Here is a 12,348-nt window from a genome sequence, read left to right as displayed (position 1 = left end):
GTTGACAGTGGTTGAATTGGTAGAGCTTTGAAGAAACTTGTGTCCCTCTTTCTCCTACTTTGAAGCCACAGAGAGCACTTCTAGAACTCCCTGGCTTGTTAAGGAGTCCCTACAGTGCCATGCGCTATTGGCATAGATCAGGTCATAAGGTAAGATTCATCCAGATTTAAGGGATGAGGAAATAGATTCCACATTTTGATGGAGGAGCTACAAAGAATTTATAGCTCTGTTTAATACCCATGTGTATTTCTATATTGTGTACATTTACCATACCCCATCTATATACATGCGTGTACTATATATGAATGTATGTATATGTTTCTGTATTTTTTAAATAAGTTTTGAATAGCAGGAAGTTAGTTTTTTTTCTGATGTCAGTTATTTTTCTTTATTTTAAAGAATGCCTTGGAAAGCTTTCCCGAACTAACGATAATTACTCGAGACTCTAAAGCTAAGAGTGGGGGTTCTACTATCTCTAAAATCAAAATGAATGGCAAAACTTACAATAAGAAGACTCTAAGGACTTCTAAAACAACCACCAAATCTGCACAAGTAAGTGTATATGGATTGTTACAATTATATCTTTTCCAGTTAATATAATTCCTCTTTAAAATATTGAAACAGGAGCGCCTGGGTGGCTCAGTGGGTTAGGCCTCTGCCTTCTGCTCAGGTCATGATCTCAGGGTCCTGGGATTAAGCCCTGAAACGGGCTCAGCAGGGAGCTGCTTTCCCCCCCCCCGCCACCCCGCCTGCCTCTTTGCCTACTGTGATCTCTGTCAAATAAAATCTTTTAAAAATATAAAATAATAAAATAAATACTGAAACAAGGGGCGCCTGGGTGGCTCAGTCATTAAGCGGGCTCAGGTCATCATCCTAGGGTCCTGGGATTGAGCCCCGCATCAGGCTTCCCTGCTCAGCGGGAAGCCTGCTTCTCCCTCTCCCATTCCCCTGCTTGTGTTCCCTCTCTTGCAGTATCTCTCTCTCTATCAAATAAATAAATAAAATCTTTTTAAAAATAATAATATATTGAAACAAGCAAATACTTTTTTTTTAAGTTACCTTTTTTTTAAGATTTTATTTATTTATTTGACAGAGATCACAAGGAGGCAGAGAGGCAGGCAGAGAGAGGGGAGGGGGAGAAGCAGGCTCCCCGCTGAGCAGAGAGCCCAATTCGGGGCTCAATCCCAGGACCCCAGGATCATGACCTGAGCCAAAGGCAGAGGCTTTAACCCAATAAGCCACCCAGGCGCCCCTTTACTATATTATTAACTGTGAAGTCTTTTCAGGTAGGAAAGAGCAGCTTTAGCTCAAGGAACAGTGACTTGGTCTTATTTTGTTTTTCTCCATGGTCCAGCATAGTATCTGTATGTAGTTAGTGCTTGCAGATTTTTTTTTTTAAGATTTTATGTATTTTATTTGAGAGAGATTGAGAGGATGAGTGGGATGAGGGCCAGAGGGAAAAGCAGACTCCCTGCAAAGCAGGGAGCCAGATGCAGGACTCCATCCCAGGTCCCTGGGGTCATGACCTGAGCCACCCAGGCACCCAGTGCTTGCAGATTTTAAAAATAGATGAATAGGCAAGGAATTACCTGAAGACTGTACTTACATTTTCTGTATTTTTTTTGTCATTAGATACAAATGCATACAGATAAGTGAATGTGCACATATTCTATAAGATTCAGTATTCCATATCTGTAAAATTATTGAAATTGGAATTCACTCATTCCCAAACATTGTCTAAATTATTGCCTTTTTAGAAATCAGTTTAGCAGCATATCTATTTCACAACAAAAATATCCTCTGTAGAAACACATTTACAAATGCATAAAAACGTATGCTTTTGCTCATTGCGCAATTGTAAGAGCAGTCCAGTTAAGCTTCACCAGTGGGAAATTGGATAAATAAAGGGCCATCTGGATGATATAATACTATGTACTTTTTAAAAAGAGATTCGTTCATTCTTTCAGTAAAATTTTTTGAGTGCCTGTTGTGTGCCCAATATGGTTCAAAGTACTAGGAATAAACTGTGAAAAGTGGCCGAAATTCCCTGCCCTCATAGAATTGATAGCGGTAGGGGTTATATGTAATAAGTAGGAAGATATACAAGTTTTAGTTAGGTTAAAAACAAGTTATTAAAAATAAGGTTGCAGAACAATATGTGTAGTAGGATTTCCTTCCCATTAGAGAATTGGTGTCATTAATACATGTTATACATGGGGGGAAAATGGAAGGATACATATCATGCTTTAAACTATTATCTTGGAAGCAAGAGATTATAGGATTCTTTTATTTTATAAGTCCTCTTATATGTCTACTGTTTAAATTTTTCTTTGTTTAAATTTTTTGAAATACTGTGTTTATATTCAGAAAAAAGGAGTGAAGATCCTAAAATACAATTTAAATTCTTATTTTGAATAAGCCTTTTATCCATATTTAAGCCTATATCTAGCAATATCAGTCATTTCATTTTTCAAATTTCCATTCAGGCTTCTGGTCTAATATTTTTGTAAAAGTATTCAGAGCTCAAATATTCCATGAAATAAATATGCCTATAAACTCTTTTGTTTTTATAGGAGTTTGCTGTCGATCCAGAGAAAATACAGCTGTATTCTTTGTATCATTCACTCCATCATTATAAATACCATGTTTATCTGATATGTAAAGATGAGGTAATTTTTTTTTCATTTATTTAAAAAAGAAATATTTTTCTGAACTTTAAGGAGACTGTAGCTATGGTACTTTTTAGTGTCTTAAGGAGAACTGTTAAACACATGTGTCCTCTATTGTCTTATAAATAATGTTCTCCTGAGTCTCTCTGTTATGTGTTGTGCTCATACTCATCTGAGGCTCTTACAGAAGCTGTAAATGGTAATGTTTTTAAGCTGTTTTGCTTGCTTTACTTTGCCATAATAAATGGGACTTGATTTCATTTTCTTCACTCATAATACATAATGATCCTGCTTTAATTCACTTCAGTCACTGCTTTGATATCCTGGCGTCTTCCTTATCACTGGAATGGCCTTGTCCCACCTCACTGCTGGGAGAAAGGGGTTTTTGTGTGTTGGCAAGAAGAAATGATAGTTAAAATTTAATTGTAAGTTTTAGGTATCATAATTTAAGTTGCTCAGGATTTGTATATGACAACAATACCATTTTGTGGCTGGAAAATAATGATCAATTTCCTCAAAGCTTAAACAGCTGTAGACTGTACTTTTTTTTTTTAACAAGTTTATTTATTTATTTGACAGACAGATTACAAGTAGGCAGAGGCAGGGAGAGAGGGAGGAAGGGAAGCAGGCTCCCTGCCGAGCAGAGAGCCCGATGCGGGCCTCGATCCCAGGACCCTGGGATCATGACCTGAGCTGAAGGCAGAGGCTTTAACCCACTGAGCCACCCAGGCGCCCTGTAGACTGTACTTTTTTGATCAGCGCTACCAGTTGTTTAACTGAGAGTTAAGTTGGATTGAGGCTACACTTGAAGCATTTGATGATAATCAGTGGAAAGATGTCCATAAATCTAACCTCTAGCAAAGGAAAAAATAAAGATGGTCGTGCAAAATATGATGACTATTTTTACAGTGCCCTGAAATGCAGGACCCCAAAATCTGTCACTTAGCTTTTAACACAACTGGAAGGAATTCAGAAAGTTTGAACCATTTTTTTTCTAGCCTTCCTCTTTGCCCTCATGGAGCTAGAAATGACAGGATTAGACTTCACCCAAATTTATGCAAAATGATCATTCTCCATGGATGACATTTTTTTTAAATCAGTATTTGTAGGTATAGTCATAAAATCCTTTTCATTCAAGATACAGAAACCATAAACCCTTATGAAGAGCTAATAAAGTGAGAAGTATAAGCTAATGTGGTAATTCTCTTTATTTTAGATTTCTTCTGTGCAGAAAAGAAATGAAGACTTAGGACAGGAAGAAATTGTTCAACTTTGTATGAAAAATGTAAAATGGGTGGAAGACCTATTTGAAAAATTCGGAGAACTTCTAAATCATGTACAGCAGAAATGTTCCTAACATTTCCACAAAGGTTCCATCTGTGTTATAGCACTAATGAACTGGCAGAGGCGGGGGGCCAATGGGGGGTAGGGTGCCCGATAAGTGAATGTCAGGCACGTCTGCTTTGCTCATAGAACTTACTGATGACCTCTGCTCAAGGACAGTGGTGCTGCCCAGGAAGTCAGTCCTTTGGAAATGGACCTAAAATCCCACCACATTTTTATCCTAATGAATGATTTTTCTATTTTGTAAACCATTGGGTAACTGAGTTTTATTTTCAGAAATGTTTTTTGACAAATGATAAAGCATGCACTAAATATAATTTTTCTTTATTGCTAGAGAGATAACACTTAAGTAACTTGATTATTTTTTTCCTGACTCTGACCTAAACACCAGAACGAAAGAGAGGTGGCACCAAATGCCTATGTTTATATTCGTGTCTGGCCACAAAACAGAAAGTATTGTACATTATGTAAACAGATCTGGTGTGATATGACATTTTGTATGAGAATATCCTCAATTTAAAATATGAAATTCAGAAACTGCATTCTGCTTTACGAACTCCTTTTACTCTTAACATGTTCAGGAAACTGGATGTGGAATTGGTGCAATTCTAGGACTGCTTTTTGTGTCAAATTATATTGTAATGAAAAAAACAATGACATACTATTTTCCCTATCTCAAAGAAAAGTATTTTCCTTTATACTGTTTTTTCCTTTGGAAAAATTTTCAATTGTACATTTTATTTCACTAATAGTTGTATTTTTCACAAGGAAAATGTTGTGGTTATAATTATGTTTGATGTATCTGTACTACACTTTTCATTATTTTCAGTAAATCTTATTTAGTTATATATTGAATTTCTATTGTGAATTCTATCATAAGGTAACCATTTTTGTTTATACGGATTTGCTTCAGTGTTATCCAGAATATGCATTCAGTACTAGAATTAGTGTAGCTTTATAAGTGGAGTTGTGTTAGACACTGCAGTCATTTTCTAATTCATGGAAATCAATTCCTTACTAAACTAGTTCTTAAATAACCGATTTGTCAAAATCAAAATTAACTACCATTATACATTTGGAGGAATAAAATTTATAATTAGGCTACATGCAGTGTTAAACACAGCTTACCTAACTCTTAGAACTGGAAGTGGTAGAACTCTCCTTTTGGTGCCTTTCCAACCTTTATACATGCTGTTGTAGCTTCCTTTAGTTTGATAGCTAGTGTTTCCAGTAGTTTAGCTGAGACAGTGAATGTATTAGGTTCAACTTGACCTTTTGTTTTATTTGTGTTTGCCAACAGGATGCCTTATTTGTTTGAGAAAAAAAGATTTACTAGTGTCCTTCTTAAACGATCTCCTTTTTTAGGATTCTAAAGAAGTTGTTAATCATCATACTTTTTGTTTATTTTACCACCATTTAGTGCCTTAAGTCCTATCAAGAAAGCAGTGTTCCTGCTCATTGCCCAAATAAGTCATGCTTATGTGGACATTGCTGTTGTCTGGATTTTGAGTTAACAGGCCAACTTCTTATACTTAAAACCTTGGTAAACTGGCAAAAAATTAAAGATAATATGTGACTTGATTTGAGAATAAGAAGACATTGTAGCATTGGGTAGGAAATGAGTATTTGAGTTAAGCTTACATATTTATTTCTAATGGTTATCTTCTTAAAAGCAATAATCCTTAATCCAACAATCTTCATACCTGCCATTAGACAAGGTAATAATAGAAGTTTCTTTCAATGGTTAAATATTCCGTTTCTGAAGGTTTAAACAGTTTATTTTGAAAACAAAAGTAACCTAGATCCATTTTGCCTAACTCAAGTAAGATGTATCAGCAGTGAGAGCATCATAAAATTGATTTCGCCAAGTGGAGAAGAGTAGGAAGCAGCCATATTCCTTTCTGATATTGACTCTGGACAGAATTGGTTTCTTTCATTTCCAAGGTGCACAGTAGATAACTACATCTCCTAATGTAGTGTTATACGTATGTGTCTTTACTCCCCCAGCTTACTTTCCTGAATCACTGATGGTTAAACATTTTTAAAAGCCGTCGTGCATTTAGGTAACACTTGACGTACATGTTTGAAATCACTAGCCATGTCTCCTTCGTAAGGCCCGTGGAAAACAGGAACATTTCCTTAAAGTTGATCTTATCTTTCCTATAGAAAATAATCCATTTCCTTTTCAACTGCAGTTGCCCTCAAAACGTTGGCAGTGTATTCATTTTAGTAAAACAATTGTTTTCATAAAATCAGAGGCCAAGTCTTTGATAACTGCCTGCAACAGACCTAGTTGTTTTGTACCATCTTCTTTCATTTGATCATATATTATAGACAACGACATCAAACTTGGACCTTAGCAAAAAATGGAACTCTTATTATAATGTCCATTCATGAGTCCTTCTTTGTATGAAGTTGAATAAATACCTAGCTGATTAGTATTCACATTCCTTGCCAGGGAGTTTGAAATTTATTATCTAGAAATAATTTTAGGTTGTAGATAGAGTTAAAGAGGTAAAGCACATATTGCCACCATCCAGGAAAACATTTTAATGTAAGATTGGACTTTCCTCCCTACAGATACCTGGAAATAATTTAATATAAAAAATCACTTTGTGTGGGTGTTTATTTCTAGTTCAGATCAACAGTTATAGAAGGGGCTTCCTTGTTCCCATTTTCATGATAACCCAGTTTCCACTTATTTGATCCTCTAATAAAGTCACAAATTTATCATGACTTATGAATTATCATGGTAAGTCAGTAATAGAAACCGTCCATTTTTCTATTATACTATCAAATAGAAAACATTGGTGAGATGGAAAAATCCTAATTTAAAACAGCTTAGAAAATGTTCAGATTACCTTTAAGTTTCTAAATTTCTTTAAATTTCTAAAACTTAAAAATGAAAATTACAGGTGACTCATACCTTATTACTCTTTTCAGAGCTTTCCTCACTTTTTAAAAAAAAATCTCACTTTCCTTTTAATATATATATTTATTTTTGTTGAAACAGCTGTTTTCCAATCTGTGATTTTGGAGATAAACCCATATAAAACCAATATAGCAGCAAGGTTATTGAATCAGCTTTGGGTCCCAAAAGTTGCTTCAGATGTGCAAATTGTGAATTTTTACTGTATTTGTAGAATACAGCTTTTGTTTTAAACTGTAGTTCCATCTGCTTCTCAAAAATGCTTTTCAAATAGAGTAAACTGTCCCAGGATAACTGCTTCTACCTGTGTCGACTGCATTTGACACTTAACTGCACAAATGAACAATGTACACTATTGGTTGTGCATTAACTTACATGTACAACTTTGGCATCTATGTTCACAAATGCATGTTTTTGAAAATCACCTTTATTTATAAGTGACAATAATTGAAGTTAAGGATACAAAGAAACCTGCATTTGTAGCCCAGAGTTTTAAGTGGTCCATAATACAATGTATGGAAATGTGAAAGACAATTTTGTATATTTGTTTGTTACTAACTCAGATCATTAAAATGAAAACAATTTTTTAAACAACAAAATCAGAATGTTTTGAGGTTTTTTTTTTTTTTAAGAACTGAAAACTGAGGTATTCTGTTATCCAAAAGCATCATCACGTTATAAATTTTTCACACAACACAGCGTGTTATAAAGTCCTAAACAAAGTTATTAGGAACAAGTCTATATTAGCTATTGAGTAGATAAAAACCAGTGTATCCTGATTCCTTAATTTTCAGAATAATAAGATCCTGCCTTTATCTTCATATGATATTTAAAAATGTTATTTCAGGTAAATATATATTCAGCATATTTGCTGTGTTTTGATTAGTTTTTTTAAGTAATCTCTAAGGGTGCCTGGGTGGCTCAGTAAGTTAAGCATCTGCCTTGGGCTCTGGTCATGATCCCCGGGTCCTGGAATCAAGCCCCACATCGGGCTCCCTGCTTGTCAGGGAGTCTCCTCTCTCTCTCTCTGCCTCCCCCTGCTCTTGCTTTCTCTCTCTCTCAAATTACTAAAATCTTTTTTTGTTTTAATAAATTAAATAATGTAATCTCTACACCCCAGCATGGGGCTCGAACTCACAACCTGAGATCAAGAGTTGCATGCTCCACTGAGCCAGCCAAGCACCCCAGTTAGTTTTGATTATAAAAGCATTTTCATTCCTTGACTTACTTTATATTGTTCAAAACTAAATCTAACCAATGATCTCTATCAAAAAAGATTTTAAAATTCTGTAACATTGCCATTTTATTTTCCATTCATTGCTAAAGCTGTTCATTTTAGAAAATAGTCATTCAAGTATCTTAGAAAATAGTCATTAAAATTATCCATATTGCAAACCTAAATGATAGCACTTCTACCCTGCTTTGTTAATGTCCTGTTACTTTCTGGTTCTTTTTATTACTCCTTTTTAAAATGAATTTTGCATCTCAGAGAAGCTCTTTAAAATCAATTATTTAACCTGACCTTCTCAAGGAAGATGTGAAAGAGGATATTTCTCTTTGTTTTCCATACAGAAATGTTTTTATTGCCAGAAAAATAATAAAGCTACATACTTACTGTTAAAAAAAAAAGTCAAAAAATATGAAAGTGTAAAGAAAAAGGTAGAAACCACTTTCTTAACTTGACATCGGTGTAGAATATGCTTTTAATTCCCAGTCCAGGATGGATCACAAAATTAGGTATTATGGATTGGCCATTTTCTGTGGTGTGGCGCTTTTTTTTTAAATGTTATTTTACTTAGATTCAGTCAAATTAACATAGTGTATCATTCGTTTCAGAGGTAGAGTTCAGTGATTAATCAGTTGCATGTAACACCCAGTGCTCATTACATCAGGTGCCCTCCTTAATGCCCATCACCCAGTTACCCCATCCCTCCACCCACCTCCCCTCCACCAATCTGGTGCGGCTTTCAGTAAATTCCTAGATTTCAGAGACACTTGTGTTTAAATGAAGATAAAGTCACATTCCAGAGTGAAATAGAAACCATCTGGATTATTGATCATTTTAGGTTATGTGTATATATCTATTCTTAAGGCAGTATGAATAATTTAGAGCTGACTGGTTTCAAATAAAAGGAAGATACAATTACCTATTAGTCTATTGTTAAACCTTATCTATTTTGTGATGTTAATCGGGAGTCAAGAAATTGCTCTGCAGAATAACTTCTGTTTTACATATAATTTACCTGTGACACACAGAGAGGTAATTTTCACCCAAATCAAATAAAGAGTTAATTATTTATTTTAAATATTTTATTAATTTGACAGAGAGAGAGGGAACACAGGCAGGGGGAGCTGGAGAGGGGAAGTAGGCTTCCCACTCAGCAGGGAGCCCTCAGAGGGCTCATTCCAGGACGCTGGGATCATGACCTGGACCGAAGGCAGATGCTTAACAAGTGAGCCATGCAGGCGCCCCTAAAGATTTTCTTTTAATTTAGCTCCTTTTACAATATTTAGAAAAGGCAACAGTGAAAATCACTTAAAATATGGAATAAAAAATAATGGACATAGTAGAAATGTTTTTCCTAAATTGCAGGGAGAATGAGCTTTCTCTTGTCTGCCCTTCACAATCTTACCATGGCTTTTCCTTGCCTTTAACCCGGACTCTTACCACAGTTTAAAAGCCCTTTATGAAATGAGATGTCCCTCCTTAACTCTCCTGCTCTTTTTTTCCCTATTTGTGGCTCAGGCTTAAGGAACATCTTCAAATTCCTCCAATGTGTGTTTTTTCTTGCCTCCAGTCCTTCATGTTCCCCGTGCTGAACTAGGCTTCCTTCATCTCTTAATTCTCCAGATTGTACTTCAACATCACTTCTTTTTAACATAAGAGGTCTTAACCCTCTGAACCAGATTATGTGCCCTATAATTCCTCTAATGTAGCGTTTACTACACTTTATTAAGGTTGCTCGTTTGGTGGTCTTTCCAGTGCTGTTATGATGGGACCTATGTGTGTTTGCTTACCATTGCACTCCCAGCATCCAGCACAATATCTGATCTCATTAAATATTAACAAATAACTGGGTATGTAAGGAAAGTACAGGGATCATTAAAAAGGTAAAAGCAGAACAGTATTTTTAAAAAAAACAGTATTCATTGGATTTTGCAATGAACGTGTTAAGGACCTTAGCAATATGTAATTGCAGCATGGGAAGAAAGTGACAACACCAAGAGTTTGTACAATAGAAAAATTACTGGTATTTTATGAAAAAGTGAAATGTAGTGGCCATGATTTTTCACACTTTTGTCCTCATCTGCAGAGAACCCAGAGACCATGATTTCCCAATCCTCTGTCCTTTGGGCTCGAGACTCCAGCTGGGATAATTAGGGAACAAAGTCCTGGTAAAAGTAAGTGAATGTTTCTGTTAAAAGTACTCACTGCAGGGCACCTGGGTGGCTCAGTGGGTTAAGGCCTCTGCCTTCGGCTCAGGTCGGGATCCCAGGGTTCTGGGATTGAGTCCCATATTGGGCTCTCTGCTCAGCGGGGAGCCTGCTTCTCCCTCTCTCTCTCTGCCTGCCTCTATTCCTACTTGTGACCTCTGCCTGTCAAAATAATTAATTTTTTTTAAAGATTTTTTTTATTTATTTATTTGACAGAGAAAGATCACAAGTAGGCAGAGAGAGAGGAGGAAGCAGGCTCCCCGCTGAGCAGAGAGCCCGATGTGGGACTCGATCCCAGGACCCTGAGATCATGACCCGAGCTGAAGGCAGAGGCTTTAACCCACTGAGCCACCCAGGCACCCTGCCTGTCAAAATAATTAAATAAAAATCTTTATAAAAAAAAAAAAGTACTCACTGCGGGTTAAAGCCTCTGCCTTCAGCTCAGGTCATGATCCCAGAGTCCTGGGATGGAGCCCCACATGGGGCTCTCTGCTCAGCGGGGAGCCTGCTTCCTCCTCTCTGTCTCTGCCTACCTCTCCGCCTACTTGTGATCTCTGTCTGTCAAATAAATAAATAAATAAATCTTTTTTTTTTTTAAAGTCTCTTATTAAAAAAAAAATAGTACTCACTGCATGCTGTGACAATTCACAAACCTGTACCCCTGGGGCTAATAATACATTATATGTTAATTTTTAAAAAGTACTCATTGTGAGCGAAATACTCCCAAGAGGGAGAGTTTATCTGCTTGGGGAGTGTCAGGCAGGGCTTCATGACGTAGTAATAATGATTAAGCCAAGTCTCAAAGGTTGGGAAGAATTTTACACAAAGCTGGATAAAGAAAAAGGCATAATACTTAGTTTGTATTCAGGAAGATCGTTTCTACTTGCCACTAAACTAGCTCTGTCCTCAGGCCTGTCACAAGAAGCCTAGTCTGGATCTAGTTTTTCATCCTGAGAGTGAGGTGAGAAACAAAGTCTTCTAAAGCTATTAATATTCTTTGATTCCAGGGAGACGGGAATGTTGAGAGAAATGCGAAGTTGTTTCAGTGGTAGGGAGTTATGGCAGAAGGGGAAGAATGATTTTACATTTCCAAGTTTTTACTAGCTTGCAAGACTTAGATCAAAATAATTAGTAATTTGTACACACACACACCATGGCCGCACTTAGTTTACCTTGTGACAGTAGGTTAAGATTAATTAGAAACATGTCTACTATCAGCAGTCCGTTGTGAAGTGCTTAAGGTCATATCTACATCGTCTTCATTTTTCTAACTCCAACAGCATGAAGTCTTTTACCCAATAGACACCGAATAGGGGTGTGTGTGTGTGTGTGTGTGTGTGTGTGTGTGTGTGTTTTAAGAGTTTATTTATTTGACAGATCACAACTAGGCAGAGAGGCAGGCAGAGAAAGAGAGAGAGGGAAGCAGGCTTCCCGCTGAGGAGGGAGCCCAATGCGGGGCTCCATCATGACCTGAGCTGAAGGCGGAGGCTTAACCCACAGAGCCACCCAGGCACCCCCAGGTGTGTGTTTAACAGACGGGTGATATATACATGAGTGGTCGTTTGCAATCAGTCTAGAGTGTTTTCAAGCCAGCCTGTCAATAGTTCAAAATGCCATTATTGTCAGTGGTCCATTCCCTGCTTTTTCTTTCTGTCTTCAAAAGAAAACATCTGGGGCGCCTGGGTGGCTCAGTGGGTTAGGCCTCTGCCTTCGGCTCAAGTCATGGTCTCAGAGTCCTGGGATCAAGCCCCACATCAGGCTCCCTGCTTAGCAGGGAGCCTGCTTCCCCCTCTCTCTCTGCCTGCCTCTCTGCCTACTTGTGATCTCTGTCAAATAAATAAATAAAATCTTTAAAAAAATAAAATAAAATCCCAAACATCTCATTATACCCATCCTTTGCATGTCATGCTCTTAGGTCTTACTGTGCTTGCTTCTCAACAGACCAAAGTCCATTCTCCTAATTCTTATATT

General features: G+C 36.9%; 1 protein-coding gene across 2 annotated transcripts in view; it reads left to right on the top strand.

Moving 5' to 3' along the window:
• Positions 1–12,348, top strand: part of QSER1 (glutamine and serine rich 1) — a gene marked incomplete at its 5' end in the record, with an annotated part of 97,561 nt that overhangs the window by 69,813 nt on the left and 15,400 nt on the right. The window contains 4 exons of one of the 2 annotated variants that reach the window (XM_080815790.1): positions 400–552; positions 2,574–2,669; positions 3,886–4,005; positions 10,257–10,344. In XM_080815790.1, coding sequence (XP_080671916.1) covers positions 400–552; positions 2,574–2,669; positions 3,886–4,005; positions 10,257–10,274 — 387 coding nt within the window. In that variant the 3' untranslated portion in view covers positions 10,275–10,344. Of the gene's footprint in view, positions 1–399; positions 553–2,573; positions 2,670–3,885; positions 7,531–10,256; positions 10,345–12,348 lie in introns of those variants that run through there. The other variant, XM_080815789.1, reaches the window with a different exon arrangement.

The sequence above is a fragment of the Martes martes genome (genome assembly GCF_963455335.1).
Source record: "Martes martes genome assembly, chromosome: 10".
NCBI lineage: Eukaryota > Metazoa > Chordata > Mammalia > Carnivora > Mustelidae > Martes > Martes martes.
The sequence above is the reverse complement of the archived record's forward strand: the minus strand, read 5'-3'. Positions and strand labels throughout refer to the sequence as shown.